Source organism: Dermacentor andersoni, chromosome 6 (genome assembly GCF_023375885.2).
Source record: "Dermacentor andersoni chromosome 6, qqDerAnde1_hic_scaffold, whole genome shotgun sequence".
NCBI classification, from domain to species: Eukaryota; Metazoa; Arthropoda; class Arachnida; order Ixodida; family Ixodidae; genus Dermacentor; species Dermacentor andersoni.
The window spans coordinates 175,812,485-175,831,053 of record NC_092819.1 but is presented as its reverse complement, the minus strand read 5'-3'; the positions used below and the strand labels follow the sequence as shown (position 1 = coordinate 175,831,053).

The following is an 18,569-nucleotide window of genomic DNA, read 5'->3' as shown; positions in this document are numbered from 1 at the left end:
ATTCTTTAAGTCAAGATTGGAGAACATTGTTGCTCCATTTAAGGCAACAATGATGTCATCCACTGTTGGGCACAAATGTCGTTCCCGTTGAATGGCAGTGTTCACAACACGCATGTCAATGCAGATTCAAATTTCATCAGGCTGATGCGGTTTAGACACAATAACCACAGGGGACACCCACGGTGTAGGTCCTATGGCTGGCTCAATGATGTCTTCTGACAGGAGGCGTTCAAGTTCTTTCTCTGTGGCGTCACGTAAGGCAAACGGAATACGCCTGTGTGGTTGTGCAACCGGTGGGACAGTGTCATCCACAAAAAGATGAATGTGGTGGTTTTTGAGTTTTCCAACTCCACTAAACAACTTGGGAAATGCTTCGACGATTGAATTGTCACCTTGATGCTCATTAACTTGGTATGTGATCTGGACAAGCCCCAGGTTGGATGCTGCTGTGCAGCTTAGAGTGGTGCACAGTTTCCTCGAATGACAAAGATGTCTTCTTCAATGCAGTTATCTTTGTATCTCATTGTGACGGAGACTTTGCCTAGAAGTTCAAGCGGAGATGTTGCTTTGTATGGGAACACTCTGACGGATGTTTCCTGAAGTTTCACCTTTAGCCGATAGCTCTCAAAGTCATTTTCGCCAACAATTGACACTGTTGCACCTGTGTCGATTATGAAAGTGACCGGCACATTGTTGACAGTGACAATAACTTTTGGAGATGGGCCTGTCTGAGGTGAGGTCATGGCAACGAAAACATACTCGTCACTGCTTGAACTGGTGTCACGGGTGGCAGCACATTCTTTGGCACTAGAACTCTTCTTACTGCAGACTGTCTGATTCATGTTTGGACCATTGTCACAGTCCACTGCTTGTACCATTTGTCTCGTTGAACGACAGAATCGTGCAAAGTGACCAACCTTGTTACATGCCCTGCATGTCTTGCCCCATGCAGCACAACTTGATCGTCCGCCTTGGTGAGGCCACTTGCCACCGCAGTTGCGACAATCTGCTGATGAGACACGAGGTCGTTGCGGTGCATAGGTTTGTCGTGGCATCTGTCGGCTGTTTATTTGGTGTTGGCCATGGTGCTGTCTTTCCTTGCGCACTGCGAGCACCGCCGCATTGTTATCGACGTTCTTTTCGATTTCGGATACGTCCCGTTCGACATCCTCGAGCATTCTTCCTTGTTTAAGTAAGTCTGGTAAAGTGAGGGAATGAAGCATTGCGCATTTGCGAAGGCGAGACGACGTTGTGGCGAGGATTATTTGGTTCTGGACTTCAGCGTCGACGTTCTCGAAGTTACAGTGGCGAGAGGGCTGCCGGAGGCGCGCGTAGAAGGCGTCCAGTGGCTCACCAACGTTTTGCTAGGCTTGGCGAAATTTGTAGATCGCAAATGTCGAGTTCACTCGCGGGGCGAAGTATGCACTCAGTTTCGCTCGTGCGGCATCGTATTCTGGCTTCGATGGGCTCTGCGTGGTCTGGGTCGTGCTTGTAGCTGTTGTAGCTTGTGTAGGGCAGTCGGGGAGGGAGCGAAATATGTCGTAGACTTCCTCGCCGACGTAGTGGAGGAGGAGCGCTTTCTTGCGTGCATCTGCCGTGATATCACACGCTAAAAGAAAGTTCTCGAACCTTTCTATCCACTTGGACCATTCGTGACCAGTATTGTTGGCGTCTGTGGCGCGAAGGAGCGCGTATGCCATGGCTGCGATTGTCGGTTGCCGCTTGCTGCTGAGGGATGATACGACGGAATGACTTGGTTTGGCACTGACATGGGACCAAGTAACACTTCTGACACCATTTTAGTGTTCGCGTAGACCGGGATGTGGTCTGATTGATTTAGATTGGAGTGACACGGTGATACGCACACATTGCTCAAGCTCCCATGCTTTATTCCATGTTGCCAACCGAGTACTCACATTTGGCTAAATGCTGTTAATAGACGCTACAATAACGACGCTCGCGTCGGCATTACGTGCACTAGTGGAATCGGTACCTGCCGACTCGCCAGCGCGTCACATGTGTGTAGCAGATCTGGAAATGCATGACGCCCTGATCCAGCATGGCTAGCACGCCAGTGGAACAACGGCCGCGCATCGTTCAATGGAACGTTCGTGCGATGCGCCGCCGGCATCCAGAGCTCGCGGATGGGGCTCTTTCGGACGGATGCGACGTGCTTGCCTTGCAAGAAAGCCACGTCCGCCCGGGAGAGCTCAATCTGCCAGGCTTCGTCAGCTACCACAGTGCTGCTGGCTGCGAGCAGGCGTCATGCACGGCCATTCCGTGTACCGATCCCACTCACCCGGCTGGGCGATCTCGCGCGTCACTTTACGTGCGCGCTGGGCTCCCTCAGGCCATGGTGAGAGTGGACGACTTGCGGTGCACGGGCGTCGAGTGCGTGGCGGTGACCGTGCGAGTCGGAACAAGCGACACGTGCGTCGTGAGTGTTTACGCGTGCTGCGGCGGCCGCTGGGACAAGGAGCTGATCGTCCGGCTGTCGCAACGTGTGCGCGGCGACCTCGTGATGTGCGGGGATTTCAGTTCCCTCAACACAGCGTGGGGTTCGAGCCACACCGACAGTAGTGTCCAGGACCTGCTAGACGCCATTCAGCGGGCGGGTCTGCTTATAGCCAACACAGGATGTATTACTTTCGCCCGTCGTGGCTGCGGGGGAAGCGTGTTGGACCTCTCGCTAGTGTTGGAGCGCTGCCATTACGTCTGGCGCCGCAGCCCCGACATGCGAGGGTCCGACCACTACCCAATCCACCTCGAGCCCCGCCGTACCGCCCACCTGCCGACGCGCGCTTACAGTGTGGTGAATTGGCCGCGATTCCGGGAACTGTGTGCTACAGTGCCAGTCTCGGAGTGCGGCCTGTTTTTCGGGCACATCACACGGTGCGCGCGTGCTGCGTCGACCCGCTGTGTCCTGCCGGTTGGGACACCCGTGCCCGACATAAAGCAGCTAAACGTCCGCGCGTCGCAAGCGGATAGCCCTGCGCTCGGGCAAACGCGAGCACTGGACGGTATACAACCGGCTCGACGCGGTATTCCGTCGCTATGCGAAGCAGCGCCGCAACGCCAGCTGGACCAGCCTCTGTTCATCGCTGGAAAGGGCGTGCGCCCGATCGAGCCCGTGGCGCATCCTTGGGGCGATCCTGCGGCCCCGCGGGCCGCGCTGCCCAGCGCTTTCCATCGCCGTGGCACGCGGCATCACCAACGGACAGCTGGCCGAGCTGCTCGCCGAGACCTTCTGCCCGCAGCCCAACATCCGTCCACCGGCGCCGTACGTGCTGCAGCCGCAACCGCATCCGAGGCGCGAGCTGCTTGCCCCGGAGCGGTACTTTCCAACGGCCGGAATCCTCGAGGACATCAGGGCGCTCTGCGAGGCTGACTTCACTCTCGGTGGGCTTCGCACAGTGCTCGCGTCGCGGAAGCGCCGTTCAGCACCGGGTTCCGATGGCGTCACATATCAGATGCTTCGGAACCTGGACGGCGACCAGCTCCTGCTGCTGCTCGACGCCTACAACGACGTCTGGCGGACCGGCAGCATCCCAGGCGACTGGAACGAGGCGGTGGTCGTCCCGCTGCTCAAGGCTGGCAAGGCAGCCAGCAACCCTGCTTCGTACCGGCGCGTTTCGCTCACCTCCGCTGCAGGCAAGGTGCTCGTGGCCATGGCGCATCGGCGGCTCGTGTGGATCACTGCGGCGCTCGACACCTTTGCGACGGAGCAGAGCGGCTTCCGGCGACTCCGGGCCACAGCGGTCTGCCTCGCCGACGTGATCGCCACGTTGGAGACAGCGAAACGCCGTGGCCAGGCAAGCTACCTTGTCCCCCTCGACGTCGAGAGCGCCTTCGACCGTCTGCCACATGCCACCATCCTGGACGCACTCGATGCGCTCGGAGTGTGCGGACGTATGCGGAGCTACGTTGCGGCGTTCCTGGGCGGCCGGACGATGCGGGTGCGCGTGGAGGGAGCGTTCAGTCGGCCGCGTGCGGTTGTGACAGGAGTGCCGCAGGGCAGTGTGCTTAGCCCAATGCTGTTTAACCTCGCGCTGCCACGCATCACCGACTACATTCCCCAGTTCCCGGCGCACGAGGTTCGCCTCGCAGTGTACGCGGACGACATCGCGTTGTTCGCGAGCGGCCCCACCAGTGTCGGCTATGTGGTGCGTGCGTGTGTGCAGCGCGCGCTGGATGGGGTCGACGCTTACATCAGCGGCATCGGCTTCACCCTTTCGGCAGCCAAGACGAAGGCGCTCATCGTTCATGCAACGTACGAGGGGCAGTACAACACGCCGGGCTTCACCCTCCATGGAGTGCTGCTTCCGTGGGAGAAGCGTGTTCGCTACCTTGGTCTTGTCATCGACCGGCGGCTCAACTGGTGTGCTGCGGTGGCTGCCCTGCGGAAAGGTGCCGCGCAGGTGGCGGGTGCCGCGCAGGTGGCGGGCGCCGCGCGCTCCCTGCTTTCTCGTGGCCAGGGTTGCTCGCCGACCGTCGCGCTGCGCCTGTACAACCACAGAACACCTATACAAACTTAGAGAAGGGAAACTGTACCTTCCACAGTGCAACGGAAATAAGCGTAGCGGTGGCGTCGTGAACTCAAGTATGCGACCACAGATAACGCTGTACAACAGGAAACGGACCCAGGGGGACCCAGAGGGGGACCCAGAGCCCTGAAAGAAGCAGTGTAGGCGTGGACGATTCGAGGCAGGAGCCACAAACACGCAAACATCGGTACTGTAGGAGAGGTGACAGGAATAAGCGCAAGAGCCAAATTAAGTCAGACAAAGGGTTCATTAACATGCAAGGTGGCAGAAATAGGCTAAAATGGGAGGAAATCGAAGAACAACTAAGACAGGAGAACTTAATGGTTTATGTGTTTGTAGAGACACATCTTAATGGAACAACCGCCCTGTAACCCTGATTATGCATGGGAATACTGCAACAGAGTGCAGGGTAGCAGAAAGGGTGAGGGAATTGGAGCACTCATTCATAAAAATACGAATTGGCAAAGGGTCAAACAGGAATGCAAGGAGCATTTATGGCTAAAAGGAAAAGTAGCAGGGGCGAATACACTTCTAGGCTTTGTATACCTTTGGACAGGATGAAATGCTAAAGAAGAAAACAAGAAAATGTTGGACTGTATAGCAGCGGACATCAATGAGCTAGCAAAATGATGTGAAGTAACTGTATTAGGAGACATGAATGCGCATGTAGAAGATATGGATGGGTACACAGACTCCACAGGTAACATGCTGCTGGATATGTGTGAGAGGCTTTAGTTGTCTGTAACTCTAGTGAAAAGTGTGACGGGATCATAACATGGGAGGTAGGGGATCGACACTCGACAATAGATTATGCGTTAATGTCACATAGGATGTTCGATAGATTAGGAGCCATGATTATAGACGAACAGGGCTCCAGAAGTATAGGTAGCGACCACAAACGTATCAAGTTGAGTTTTAAGAGGGAAACTAAAGCACGAACGACGCGCGAGGAAACGCCAGATGTGATTTTTTACTCAGAAGACCAAGTGGAACTAGCGGCCAAACAAATTGAAGAGGAAATATCAGAGGGTACTGAAACTGATTGGACTTACCCAAAGTTAAGGAGACTATTTGAGCGTGAGCTAGGTAAGGCGCGAGTCAGGAAAACAAGGCAAGCGATACGAAAACTCAAGAGCTGGTGGGATGAAGAGGTTAAGAAGGCCGATAAAGAAACGTCAGGAAGCCTCCAGGGAACACAGGTATTCCAAAAGTAAGGTAGAACCTGAAGCAGAAGTAGAGAGGAAATGAGTAAACTACAAAAAATGCAAAAGGGAAGCATCCTATTTGATCAACGAGAAAAGACAAAAGGGTCCCAATGGCTGTCAAAAATAAGCAATAAAAAAGATAAACAGGCAGCTAGAAAATTCTGGCAACATCTGAACTCCTTGGGTAATAGGACAAGCCTAGAGCATAGGTATATAGTAACAGCTCAAGGTACTCGGTTAGAAGGAGAGGAGGCAATGGTGCATATAGGAACCATGATGAGGGAAAAATTTACAAAACAGAGAAATGGTACCTGCAGTACGTCGGAGAGGGATAGCCCGGTCAACCCACTGCTTTCGCTTGGACAATAAGAGTGGGAAAGGGCTGAGAAGAGGGTACCAAGTAGCGCATCGGCAGGCCCCGATGGTATTCCAATTACGTTAATAAAGAAATTGGGCCCGAAATCTAAGAAAGCATTGAGGGAGGTGGTGAGCAAACTGCTAGTGGATGGTAAATTATCTGACGAATGGAGGCTAAGTAGGATGAGAATGCTATATAAGGGAAAGGGGGACAGAGCTGACATAAATAACTACCGGCCTATAACAGTGACGTCAGTGGTTTACAGGGTGGTTATGCAGATTATAAAGGACAGACTGCAGGCATGGGTAGAGAACGAGGGGGTACTTGGAGAGCTACAAAATGGGTTCCGGAAGCATAGGAGGCTAGAAGACAATCTGTTCTCGCTAACACAGTGCATTGAAATAGCTGAAAAGGAACACAGACCCCTATGGCTAGCTTTTTTGGACATCAAGGGAGCCTATGACAGTGCACTTCAAGAGGGCTTGTGGGGCATTCTGGAAACTTTAGGAGTGCAAGATGGAGTAACCAATTTCTTAAAAGATATCTATAAAGGTAACCGGGTGATTAAACAATGGGAAAAGCAGGTTTCGGAGCCTGTAATGATTCGGCGGGGGCTTAGGCAGGGGTGCCCATTGTCACCTCTGATGTTTATGCTGTACCTACAAGGTTTAGAGGCCAAAATACAGCAAAGCAGACTCGCCTTCAACCTATCATTTTGAAACAAGGAAAATTGATTGAACAGTCATTACCAGGACTGATGTACGCGGATGATATTGTATTAATGGCTGGCAATGCAGGAGATCTGCAGGAATTAATGGACATATGTGGTACAGAAGGAGACAGATTAGGCTTGAAGTTTAGCAAAGAAAAACAGCAGTCATGATTTTTAATGATAACATTTGCGGCGAGCATAAGATACAGGAGGCCACGCTGGAGATAGTCGATAAATACAAGTACCTTGGGGTGTGGATAAATAATGGCATTGAGTATCTGACAGAGTACGAAAAATATCTAACGACTAAAGGTAACAGAAGTGCAGCGATTATGAAGAGTAGGGCACTGTGGAACTACAATAGGTACGAGGCAGTACGAGGGATATGGAAGGGGGTAATGGTACCAGGCCTGACTTTTGCCAATGCAGTTCTGTGTATTTGAACGGAGACCCGGCAACAGTTGGAAATTAGGCAACGTGGTGTGGGTAGGCTCGCTCTGGGAGCACATGGCAAGACACCAAATCTTGGAGTGCAGGGGGATCTGGGATGGTCTTCTTTCGAGGGCAGAGAGGCTAGTAGCAAGATAGCATTTGAGGAGCGATTGAGAAAAATTGGGGGAAATTCGGTGGGCTAGGAAGGTTTTCAGTTACTTATACACGAAGAATGTTGACACGAGGTGGAGGAAGCGAACTAGAAAATTGACAAGCAAATACTTCGGCAGTAGCGGGGGGACAAGTAAAGAATCATCTGTCAAGAAAAAGGTTAAGGAGACAGAGAGGGGTATGTGGAGTACAGAGATGCAAAACAAATCAGCATTGGAGACATACAGGACGTTTAAGCAAGAAATAGCCAAAGAAAATATTTACGATAACTCTAAGGGAAGCTCATTGTTGTTTGAAGCCAGGACAGGTGTACTGCGGACTAAAACGTACCGAGCCAGATACCAGGAGATAGATTTGGTGTGCGAGGCGCGTGGAGAGGAGGAGGAAACGGCTGAACACCTGATACTTGCTTGTAAACAACTTCACCCTGCAGTTGAATCTAACGGGGAACTATTCAAAGCTTTGGGTTTTAAAAACAGCGAAAGTAGAATAGACTTTGAACAGGTAGAAATAACTAAACGGAGACTATCTGATTGGTGGATAATATCAACGCAAAAGTAAAGGAGTAAATACATAGGTATGCATGCATATAGAACCATTAAAGGCTAGGTGGCGCGCGCCGCCGTCGCCCGATTCAAAGGGTTGAGCCTCAATCATCCATCCATCCATCGGAAACGGGGTTTTGCACACGAGCACATCGAAATTGGATTTCACCGCTCTTTCTGCGCACGCGCGAGGAGCAGCAGTTGCGAGAGAGAAATGTGGGGACTTTTAGTGCTCAAAATTTCCCTTCGCCTAGGTACTACGGGGAAGAAAGCTGTTAGCTCCGTTTGTCCCTAGCCGAGCTTGCAGCACAGAATCGACAGGATGCGTGGTTGGCAAGACGAAAAAGCCGCGTCCGAGGTGAGTTTGTTGCTATTTTGTTGCGACGGCAGCATATTAAATTTTGTAGTCTCAGGGGATACGTTTGGAAGTGAGGTGTCTTCTCGGATGACTTTAGTGGCAAAGTATTACGTCGTGCCGATGCATTGTTCATTAGTGTCGTTGATCAAGGTCAGCATACCACACACTTCAGGGGAATCGCGGGAACGGAAACAGTTTACGAATTCAACTGCCGTGCCGATGCATTAGTTCTTAATGTAACTGAGCATACAACGCATCAGGAGTTTCGCGGGAATGGAAATTTTGTACTCTGTATGTGTAAGTACTAAAACTTCCGTCGCTATGCAATCTTACCCGCAGATCGTTGTGAGAGCTGTACAGCCACACTGGCAAAACATTACGCCCTGCGGATGAACACGCAACAAATTTATGCTAAAGAAAAGTGGCCGTCATGCAATTTCATAGCAGTAGACCGTTGTGAAAGCTGTACAGTAACAATGATATTGGTTACGTGGTGCAGATTCGTAGCGTTTCTGAGGTGCTTGTGCGCAAGGGTAATTAATAATCCCGGCTGTTACGATGTCTAGCTCGTATACGGGGCGCTCTATGTGGGCGAAACAAGGGCTCAGATCGCTACAACCACGTGCGAAATAGCTCTGAAGGCCTGCCAGTACACTTGTTCGGCGTCTCCGTACTTGTACTGCGACAGGAGACGTGGCGGAAGGTGCGCACGTATCCTCTGACTGGCCGCTTTCCACTCTTGGTTCACTTCGCCGCAATACAATGCGTATGCTTCTTTGCGCGACACTGGTGCCCTGCGGCGAAGCTGGCTTTAGGCAAACGGCATTATGCAACGCTTGAGCCATCTTGTCCGTCACTGCGGATAGAAAACGCATACACGTTCAAGCTATTTGAGCTGCATCATTTTGTCGATGTTTACCCCTCTTTACTAAATGAAGAGGATAACGTACGCCTGTGTGGGTGACTTAGAATATTAATAAAAAGCCTGGTAACATATGTGCAGTCAGTGAAAAAACACTATTAATGCAGGCCTCCACGCTCATGTAAAAAAAAAAAAAAAAAAGCTGCAATTCAGTGGTGACCCTCTGGAGGTGGATCCGCTTCTATGTAAGCACAGCCGGCTCATTAGTCACAAAGTAGGCGCTGAAGAGAACTTTTTAATGCTCATTACACGACATTGACAGCGATTAATTTGTGGTCAGCCAGTGATAAACACATTGCACCAAAGAGTGGGACTTCGTCTTAATCCGCAATGCTTACGTGGCGAACAGGAGAGCAAAAGGTGAAAGAATGTTTTCATACAAGGCAAGTCATTCATGTAGTGGAATTGCATTTATCGTTGGTGTAGTGTTGATTCACTTTCTGAAGTCTAACCTTTAATGCAGCTTAGTTTCCGTTGGTGCAAGTGCTTCTACTGGAAACATCCAAAATATGATTTATCAGATCAGGTTGCCGTCTTGTAATTTTTGAAATTTTCCTCTGGTCTTAAGTCTTTTCTGAATCTGGAAAAGCTGGCTGATTGTACATTTAATCTCGATATAGTACACACACTTCCAGCAGCACAGGTTACCACACTTTGTTGAGTGCAGATGAGCACTGCAAGTTCTATCATTTTGATGAGGCACCGATCTAATGCCGCTCACTCTTGCCACAATGCTTTCTGAACTTGTACTTATTTCTTCCACCTTCCATTTACAGCACCAGGGCTAAGGCACAACAGGAATAACATTTGTAGCGGAAAATGCTTGCTCCTTGACATCTGATCTCCCCATTCATTTGCTACTTTCTTCAAAATTTTTTTTATGTGATGCTCCTGCCTTCACATCCTGTCAGACTGTTCTCCTTCATGCGTTTCCTTGTACTCTTTCTGTCCGCTTCTTGCTCGACATACCGTGCATGCCTTCAGTCATGTCCAATTGATCGATGCAGTCTTGTCCTTTTCTCTTTCTCCTCCAGAACCTGCAACTTTCGACAACCTAGCATTATTTTGCTCCTTTTTGTGATAGTGCCTGGCTATCTGTTGCTGATGCCACACATTCACTTTGCAATGGTTTATTAGACCACATACATAAATTAATAGCTGTATAAAACCTTGACCCTCCAGCACTTCCACAAGATTCATGCAGAAGTGGAAACAAAGATTACACTTAATTCCTCACCACATGTTACTATGTCTGCATCAAAGCTTCATATTACCTACATGTGTGCAGTGTCGTTGCCCATGCTTCCTGGACAGGAAAGCCAGTTGTTCCAGTTCACAAGGCTAGAACAACTGCGAAGTGATTTAGCTATCTCCTTGTGCTGCAGAAACCACATCTTTTCGCCTGTTGCATTCCTTTGTGATGCATTGAACGTGTCTGCTTCCGTTTCCCCTGCTATTTTTACAGCGAAGCTGTATATGGCTAGGTTCTGACCATGACTAATAGTGCATACATCGACAGGGTGTGTAGAAAAAAGTTGCGTCTACAAAATTGAATCCACAGTAGCCTGCTGTGCGCCAGCAGTGCTCAGTGGCTCCGGAGTGGATGGCAGAATAATAAAACGTCATTGTGTACCCACCAATGTCTGTGCCTCGTTTTCTTGTGAAGTTGACATCGCTCTAGCGACGTTATCAGCAGTTTTACTTTGGTCCTGCTATGTCCAGGACGCATCTAGTCTGTACTGAAGAAGAACAATGTGCATGTTAAGAGCACCGGTGTGAGCAACAGCGTGAAGGCAATGGGCAGCTGCTATAGCCAGACCCGTCTTGTCTGCAGATCCGTAATGTCGGATAGCTGCTCTGTGACCGATGAAGAACAGCGTGCCCGTGAGGATCACCTTTGCAAACAGAAGCGGGAGTGGGCACGAAAGCATCGGCGACCAATTACAGTATATCACAGTGACTACAAAGCAATGGTTACCATGGTGACAAAGTAAATAGAAAATCAAAGATAACGAAGTTGTGTGTATGTTTCTTTATTTAATCAATATAGCAATTAACCATATATAACTCAATATACTTGTCAACAAGTACAGCTTCAGCTGGTCTTCCATTTTCACATAATGGAAGGGCTCTGAATTGTATTTTTTTGATCATTTAATTGTCATCAAACTTGTGCATTTTCTTTTTGTAATGCTACAGCCTGTTTCTTCCATTACTGTTTTCTCTGCTTTCGCCTATTCTGCAGCAGTTGCTGGTATTGTCTCTTGCCTAGGTGTTGGTCCGCATGACATGCTAGAGATGCCATAGACAGTTTAATCACAGGGTGTTCAACGTAAGAGAAGGTCAAAATTACTGGTGTTTCTCATTTTTTAAGCAGACTTTTTTGAACTCTTGTGTGATAAAATCTCGCTTTGTTGATAAACAAGTGATTATCTTTGACAAGTTGTTTCCAATGACAACATTTTTTCTGCGTCGAAAGTTCACACATTTGCCAACAAGGTGCACACATGACTCAAAGAATTTTGAAACTTTATAGGTCTTGCTTCATGCTTTGTCACTTGGTTTGACATTTTATTCCCATTTTTGATCTCATTAACCTGGCTGCTGTGCGGGAATACCGAACTTGCTACTTAGTACTCAGCCCGAAACAATGCTTTAAAACCACTGTGTTGTCCACTTGCCTCACCATGCCACTGTGTGGTATTGATCAGAATTTTCCATCATAAGTACACTGTTACAAACTTGAACATGAGAAGTACGTTACCCTGTATGCAAGCAATGCACTGTTTAAAGCCGAGCTAAATACTTCACCAAAAGAACTGCTTTCACCTCCAGTCCACTCTTTTTAGTCTGTTGTCTAAACATCCTGCCAAATACTGTCATTGCTATTGTGTCCTGCCGCAAATGTTCATTGTCACTAGACCTTAATTGTTTTGTCTGCTAGCGCAAGTAATATGCCTGAAAAAGTACTATGGTGGTGTCCTGTCCTCTTAAGGATGACCAATTTTCCTGGAAACCATAGTAGCCAGAAGAATGGCATTTAAAATGTGCATCACCAAGGTCCTGCAGAAGAGCAGAGCTCAGTGTTTGAGCCTTGACATCACTCCATAGAATACCTGCATATCATTTGTGCTCATTAACCTTGCTGCAAGACTTTTTCCAAGGGCAAGGCCTAGAATGTTGGTCAATTCTTGATGCTCGGACCTAGTTTGATGTGATTTTCTGTGACATTTTATGCGAAGCATATTAACGTAGGTTTCGGGCCTTCGAGCGACGCCCGGCGGTGCCCACCATTGACCCTGAAGTGGGGTCACGTGACATGACGTCACCTGATGAGGTCACACAGGCTGCAGATGGGGCCTCATATCGCGCCGTCGGTCGCCTCCCGGAGGTGGCCACCATTGACCTTCAAGTGACCTTCAAGTAGGTCACGTGACATGACGTCACACCGGCTGCAGATGGGGCCTCATATCGCGCCGTCGGTCGCCTCCCGGCGGTGGCCACCATTGACCCTGAAGTGAGATCACATGATGTGACGTCACGTGATGACGTCACACCGGCTGCAGATGGGGCCTCATATCGCGCCGTCGCGCGCGATGCGGCGGCGCCGCCACCATCGCTGCATCACGTGATATGTGACGTCACGCCAGGGATGAAGCGGCGCGCGCCCGCCGTCGCGTCAGTCTCTGTGCCCGCAACCGCGCCAGCGTCTTTGCGCCGGGCGTGTATGCGGTCAAGATGCCTCCAAACGCTAAGGATACGCTAAGGTTAAGCCCAGTGGATGCTTCGCATCGACTGGGCTTAATCTTGATAAGCCTCCAATTTTTTCTCTATTCCTTTCTTGATTATTTTGGATAGTGGCCTTCTTAGGAGCTATTGCTTCATTAGATGTTTCCTAGGAAGGAAAATCTTGGATGCCTTTATACCACACTAGTGCGCATCATCTGTATGGAAACAAAGCGCTCCATGAGCAGAGGTCTGTCTGCGGCTGCTGCTGTGAATTGCGCCCACGCATCACCCATGTGCTGCTCTCGTGGTCTTCCAATTAGCAACGCAGTCGTGCCACACTTCGCTTTGTTTGCGAAACTGCCACACGAGACAGATTGTCCATGCTAGCCAATATATTGCGAAATGGAAACATGTATAGAGCTGCACTCAAATTTCACATTAGGCAGTAGGCGAAATATTTTGTAAAAATACCAATTATATAAATACCATGCAATGAAATCAATCAATATGTACTGAACCAAACTTGTCACCTAATCGCACTGCAGGGAACCCCTGATCATTCTAAGTTACACCAAAGGCTTGTCATATTTAAATTGTCTCTTGTGCACGCAGTGCATGAATGGGATATCATTGAAGAATATGTGAATGCCTAAGGGAGTGTAATCAGGACTGGCACTTTTTTCACTTTAACTGTCAGTTCCCTATATGTTGCTTCGATATAGGGAGGTTATGATCTAAAAGAAACAGTTGGAAGACTGTTCTGTCCACATTGTCACTTCCATATATATTTTGTTTTGCACTGTGCATTCGTTTAAGACCCATCAACTAGCCCAAATTAATTTACATATCTCATAAAAGCAAGTGCACTGCAGTTGGAGCTTTGGAAATAGGCCTGTGTTTAAAACAGATTCGAATGGTCGACACATGAAGTGGGCTGATTCATGTGAGTATCCATGTCAGTGCTGTATTGTCTTTTTTTGAAGAGGATCGATCGATTGTTCCTGCTTTAGATAGTCTAGTGATCTAGAGAGCATATTTTAAAAGGCTGATGAAAAAGGGAACACTTTTGGATTTTGCGGGATAACTACTATCTTGTCAGCTGCTACAGCTTTTGTGAATATTCAGTAAAGATATTTGGTGCATCTCTTTTCCTCTGTAACACTTTCATGGAGGTTGTGGACGCTTCCAGACACAAGACTGATTTATGCAGCAGGCGCTCCTTGGCTGCATCTGCAATGCTAGCTCAAGGCGAGAATGCTTTGGGCACGTTGCCATCTGCGTCCACAGTCATCCTGGCACAACTGCCATGGTATGTTGGCCACAGAAACGTCACGTGGGTTGACAATATGTGTAGGCTGCTGTGAACACAGTTGGCAGGTGGGCTTTGCTTGCCTTGCGTGGTTTAGATTCCAGCTTATGATCTTGAAAATCTCACCTTGTGCTTCTACTGAAGCATTGCAAGCAATGGTGTCTGTCCTTTGGCATCATTATCTAAAACTTTTCACCTGTGTTGCCATCTGTTTGCAGCAATGTTTCTCTAACTTATGTTATGTTCAAGTGCCATTGTAAGTTAATTCTGGTTCACACATTTGAACCATCCTGTCATGTCTCGGCACCAAATGTTACGGAACCTGTATCTGTGAAAATAGAGGGTTTTCACACCATTTTCTCCTCTAACATAGGATACTGATGATGTTTAGAGCATCAGCAAATGTCGATAGCGTCTTGTTTCTGCGGAGAAATCGGCAAGGAAATGCTCTGTCCTGACAGACGCGTGTACCGTGATGGGGCCGATAACACCTGTGTGAATCAGGCCTTCGTGAGGAACATAGTTGTCAATTTACCTTTAGACCAGTCTGGCTATGTCAAGAATTGCTGGATAAAACGCACTTCTCTCTTTCAGAAAGAGAAAATTGAAGTGTTTTGGAGGTTGTCCTAGTTTCCTGCCTCTGGCTTGAGCAGGTGTGCAAGATGCAAGCATTAGGTCCATAGAATTGACTGCACCATTTGAAGGTGCACCACTGTAAATGTTTGGTTTGCCTGCAAGACTGTGAAACATGCTTTGTTAAGAGTCTTATGGCTTCGGTAAATATTACGTCCCAATGTGCAGAAATACGTATCAAGATGTTGAACTTTAAAGCGGTACTTACATGATATTTTTTACTATTCATTTCTTGCGTTAAATCAAGGTCCTAGACTTCTAAACTCTAGAAAAAATTGTGACAAGCTTCAGTGTCGTTTCTTTTTATACAGTGGAACCTCGATACGATTCTGCTTAATACGTTTTTCGAAAGTTTTTTTTTTCTTTTCCGGAAAATCCAATTTGGTTGGATAATATGTTGGATAATACGATTTTCCTGATACACTTTATTTTCCAGTTCCTGTGAAGATCGTATCAACGAGGTTCTACTGTATTTCAGTTTTTAATTTATTTCTCATTAACCCTTTATTGACGATTGTTGCCTACAGGCACCATACCAGAAAAAGAATGTCTTGCGTAGTTTCATTATTCAGTACCAAGATTCTGGCTAGGTGTCTTTGGCCAACACTGAATGAGAGGCAGCAACTGTCATTTGTTAGTTTAGAGCAGGAATACTTGACGAGGAAGAAGTTTGGCATGTGACTCACTGTCTTTTAAAAGTAAGGTCAGAGGATGCAGGCCGATGCAAGATATCCAACTGCGGTGGTGTCACACATCTGAAGTACAGCAAAAGAAATGTACACCTATGGTTCATATGTGATGAGAGCTGTCTATGCAAATTGAAAACAAAGCCTCAGGTGGCTTGGGGTGAAGCCCACTTCCAGATTCCTGCCTGGGGCTATTGTATTAAATAATTACTCCTTCATGTCAGTAAAGTCATAAAACTTTCCACATATTTATTCATGAGGTGGAAATGTGCACATCAGCTGCTGTGAAATATAACCTCACCGAGCATTCGACCTCACTCAACTTCAAATTTGTCCATGAGGTTGCCATTGCCATAGCTAAAAAATTTTAACAGCCAACCAATGTCGCATCACTTTGGGAGGTTGAGATCAGCTTAGGTTGACTTCATTACGTCAGCCGTGTGAACCTTGTGAGGTTGGCCATCTTTGCATGGAAGTCTACATTCTATGGCCCCCTGTAGAATCCTGGGGTGCTATGACATAAAATGATTCCAAACTTTTCTATTCCAATTCTGCAATCAGCCCACCACGATTGGTCTAAACTCTTTCAGGCCACTCCAAACTTCACCCATCTGTCATGCGACGTCACGAAAACGGTGATGGCTCTCCATCTGATATACATGTACACAATGATTATGAATGATTAAACCGCACAAAAGAAAAACAATTATTCCTGATTCAACGCCTTTTCACCATTAGCCCTCTGCTATTGGTTCAACGTTTTTGGGCAATACCCACCTCGCCTGGCTGTCACGCGACCTCACAAAACCGCAAAAACTCACTGCATCAAAGTGACGTGTACGCGAAAAAAAAAAGCATTAACATGCCGAACAAAACTGAAAATTTTTCTGCATAGCCAGAGACTGCCCCGTTCTGAAAGGAATAGAAGATGGCTGCCCGCCGATCGCTCAGGCCCTCGCTACTCGCACCTGCCGGTCAGCATGTATTTATTTGCACATGATAAACCTTTTTGCATGGCAGTAAAACGTTATCGAGCCCTTGCGGCATGTATACAGCATCACTCTGCCAACTCTTTCTTGCTGAGGATCCATTTTAGCGGCATTCTTATCCTTCTGTTGCAAGCCGCCGCGATTTTCAGCCAGCCACCGCAAGCTAAGTAAGGTGAAGCAGACCAATCGGAGAAGCCAGCACCACCCTCTTCATGCGGTTATCTGTTTTCACTGTGCTGGCTCGGCCCCATCGAAACCCCCTCCACTAGACCGTACTCCTCGCCTCTTGTCAGCCAATTAGATAAGAAAAACCACTGAGTGTAGGCAATGTTATTGGTTTTGAAAGTGAACAAAGGTGACCTCCTATAAACGAGGAGAGTGTTTGATTGGGTTGTTCAGACCACGCTGCAGGTCACTGCCCGATGCTTGCGCCGGTGGTTACGTTAATTTGATGTCAGGAGATTGGAATGAAAACAGTTTGAAATCATTTTATGTTATAGCGCCCCTGAATGTGCTTTACTTTTGGTGCGTTTGATTCGCCTGCACCGCCTGAACCAGTTCACGAGGTGTTGCACCCTGCCATTCGTTCCAGTGGTGCAGCAATGGCGCCTGCTGAACCACTCCATTTCAAAAGGTGCAGGGCTGGTTCATTTTGCTGCACCTACTCCGCTGTCGGTGCTGACTTGGTGCAGGCGTACAGGTGCGACGCAGCAGTGCAGCAGACAGTCCAGCACATGGGCGCAAGCACCATTAAAAGCCCGCTTACGCACGCCTGATGTGTGTACAGGTGTGGTTTGTAGTTAGGCCCACAAGCTGATAATACTTGTAGTTCACGATCTTTCAAATGTACGCACTCTGTGCACATTAATCAGGCATAACATAACGCCTGCACCGCATCTGCACCTTGGCATTCGTTTCGAGTGTTGCGCTGTGCCTGCACCGCAGAAACAAGCTGCACAATTTCTGAACTTCTCGTGAACCTCCGTTAACTGGTTCACAGTTGTGCAGGTGAATTGAACAGCCCTTTTAAGTGCTTCCACATGAAGTTCTTATTTGCCCTTACGTTGCTTAGTGGCCTGATGGCTGCTTCAGGTATTGCACAAAATGTTCGATTCAACATTGAAAGAAAATTCAAGGATATGAATGCTCATAAAGGCCAAAATTCAGTGACATAGAAATGCATTAATTCTGCACATAAACTAAAAGTTGTCAAATTTCCTTCTTCCTAGCTGCATTCAGTTAAGCATGCTACTAAGTTGGAATTGCTGGAAAAGTGTAAAAAAAGGCAATTCTCTTTTATAGTGTAGAGTGTCGACTGATAACTGGCCTTACGGCCAGAAATGATGTGCATACCTTGAGGAGGATGCTTTAGTTCAGTGCCAACTCTAATCTCTTTATTCAAATACATGTAAAATGCAGAAATGCTTTTGAGACAACTACTGGAATAATTTCAATGAAATTTGTTGCATTTGAGAGAAAAAGATAAAATTTAGTCATTCTAGGCTGCATAATTTTGATTTAGGACCTTGAATATTTAGGAAAAATTGCTGAGAGTCAGTAAGCTTAAAAAATATAAGCACGAAGTTTACAATTTTATAGCTTTTGTATCAAGTTGTAAACTTCATACGGAAGTCTTTTTAATTTCACAATTTTCAAAATTTCCTGCCACAAAAAATTGCCCCCTAGAACAGTCGCTACATTACAGCTTTTTTTTTTTTACATGTAACCAACCTCATCGAATTCCGTTGCTGGCTTCAGAGAAAAATTATTTCTCTTTTCCCATGTATTCAGATAGGAGCTCCAGAGATAAAACTGCCTCCAAGTCAGGTAAACCATTGTATTAAAGAACATTATAAGAAGGAGAAGGAAAAACATTTATTAAAAAAAGAAAGGAAAAGCGGGTGTCTTTCTGCTTGTGTGGGAGGCGCCCTTAGTCCAGGACTACTGTGGCTCTTGCTGTCTCCCGGGCTCGCCAC

The 18,569-nt window shown here is 47.7% G+C and overlaps 1 protein-coding gene and 1 pseudogene across 2 annotated transcripts in view; one reads left to right on the top strand and one right to left on the bottom strand.

Moving 5' to 3' along the window:
- Positions 1-466: 466 nt before the first annotated feature.
- Positions 467-1,930, bottom strand: LOC126523910 (uncharacterized; annotated as a pseudogene).
- Positions 1,931-8,216: 6,286 nt separating this feature from the next.
- The window catches only part of LOC126523947 (uncharacterized), a 30,107-nt gene continuing 19,754 nt past the window's right edge, over positions 8,217-18,569 (top strand). For both annotated transcript variants that reach the window (XM_072288889.1, XM_072288890.1), the window contains exons 1-2: positions 8,217-8,325; positions 14,149-14,285. In XM_072288889.1, coding sequence (XP_072144990.1) covers positions 8,290-8,325; positions 14,149-14,285 — 173 coding nt within the window. In that variant the 5' untranslated portion in view covers positions 8,217-8,289. The remainder of the gene's footprint in view (positions 8,326-14,148; positions 14,286-18,569) is intronic.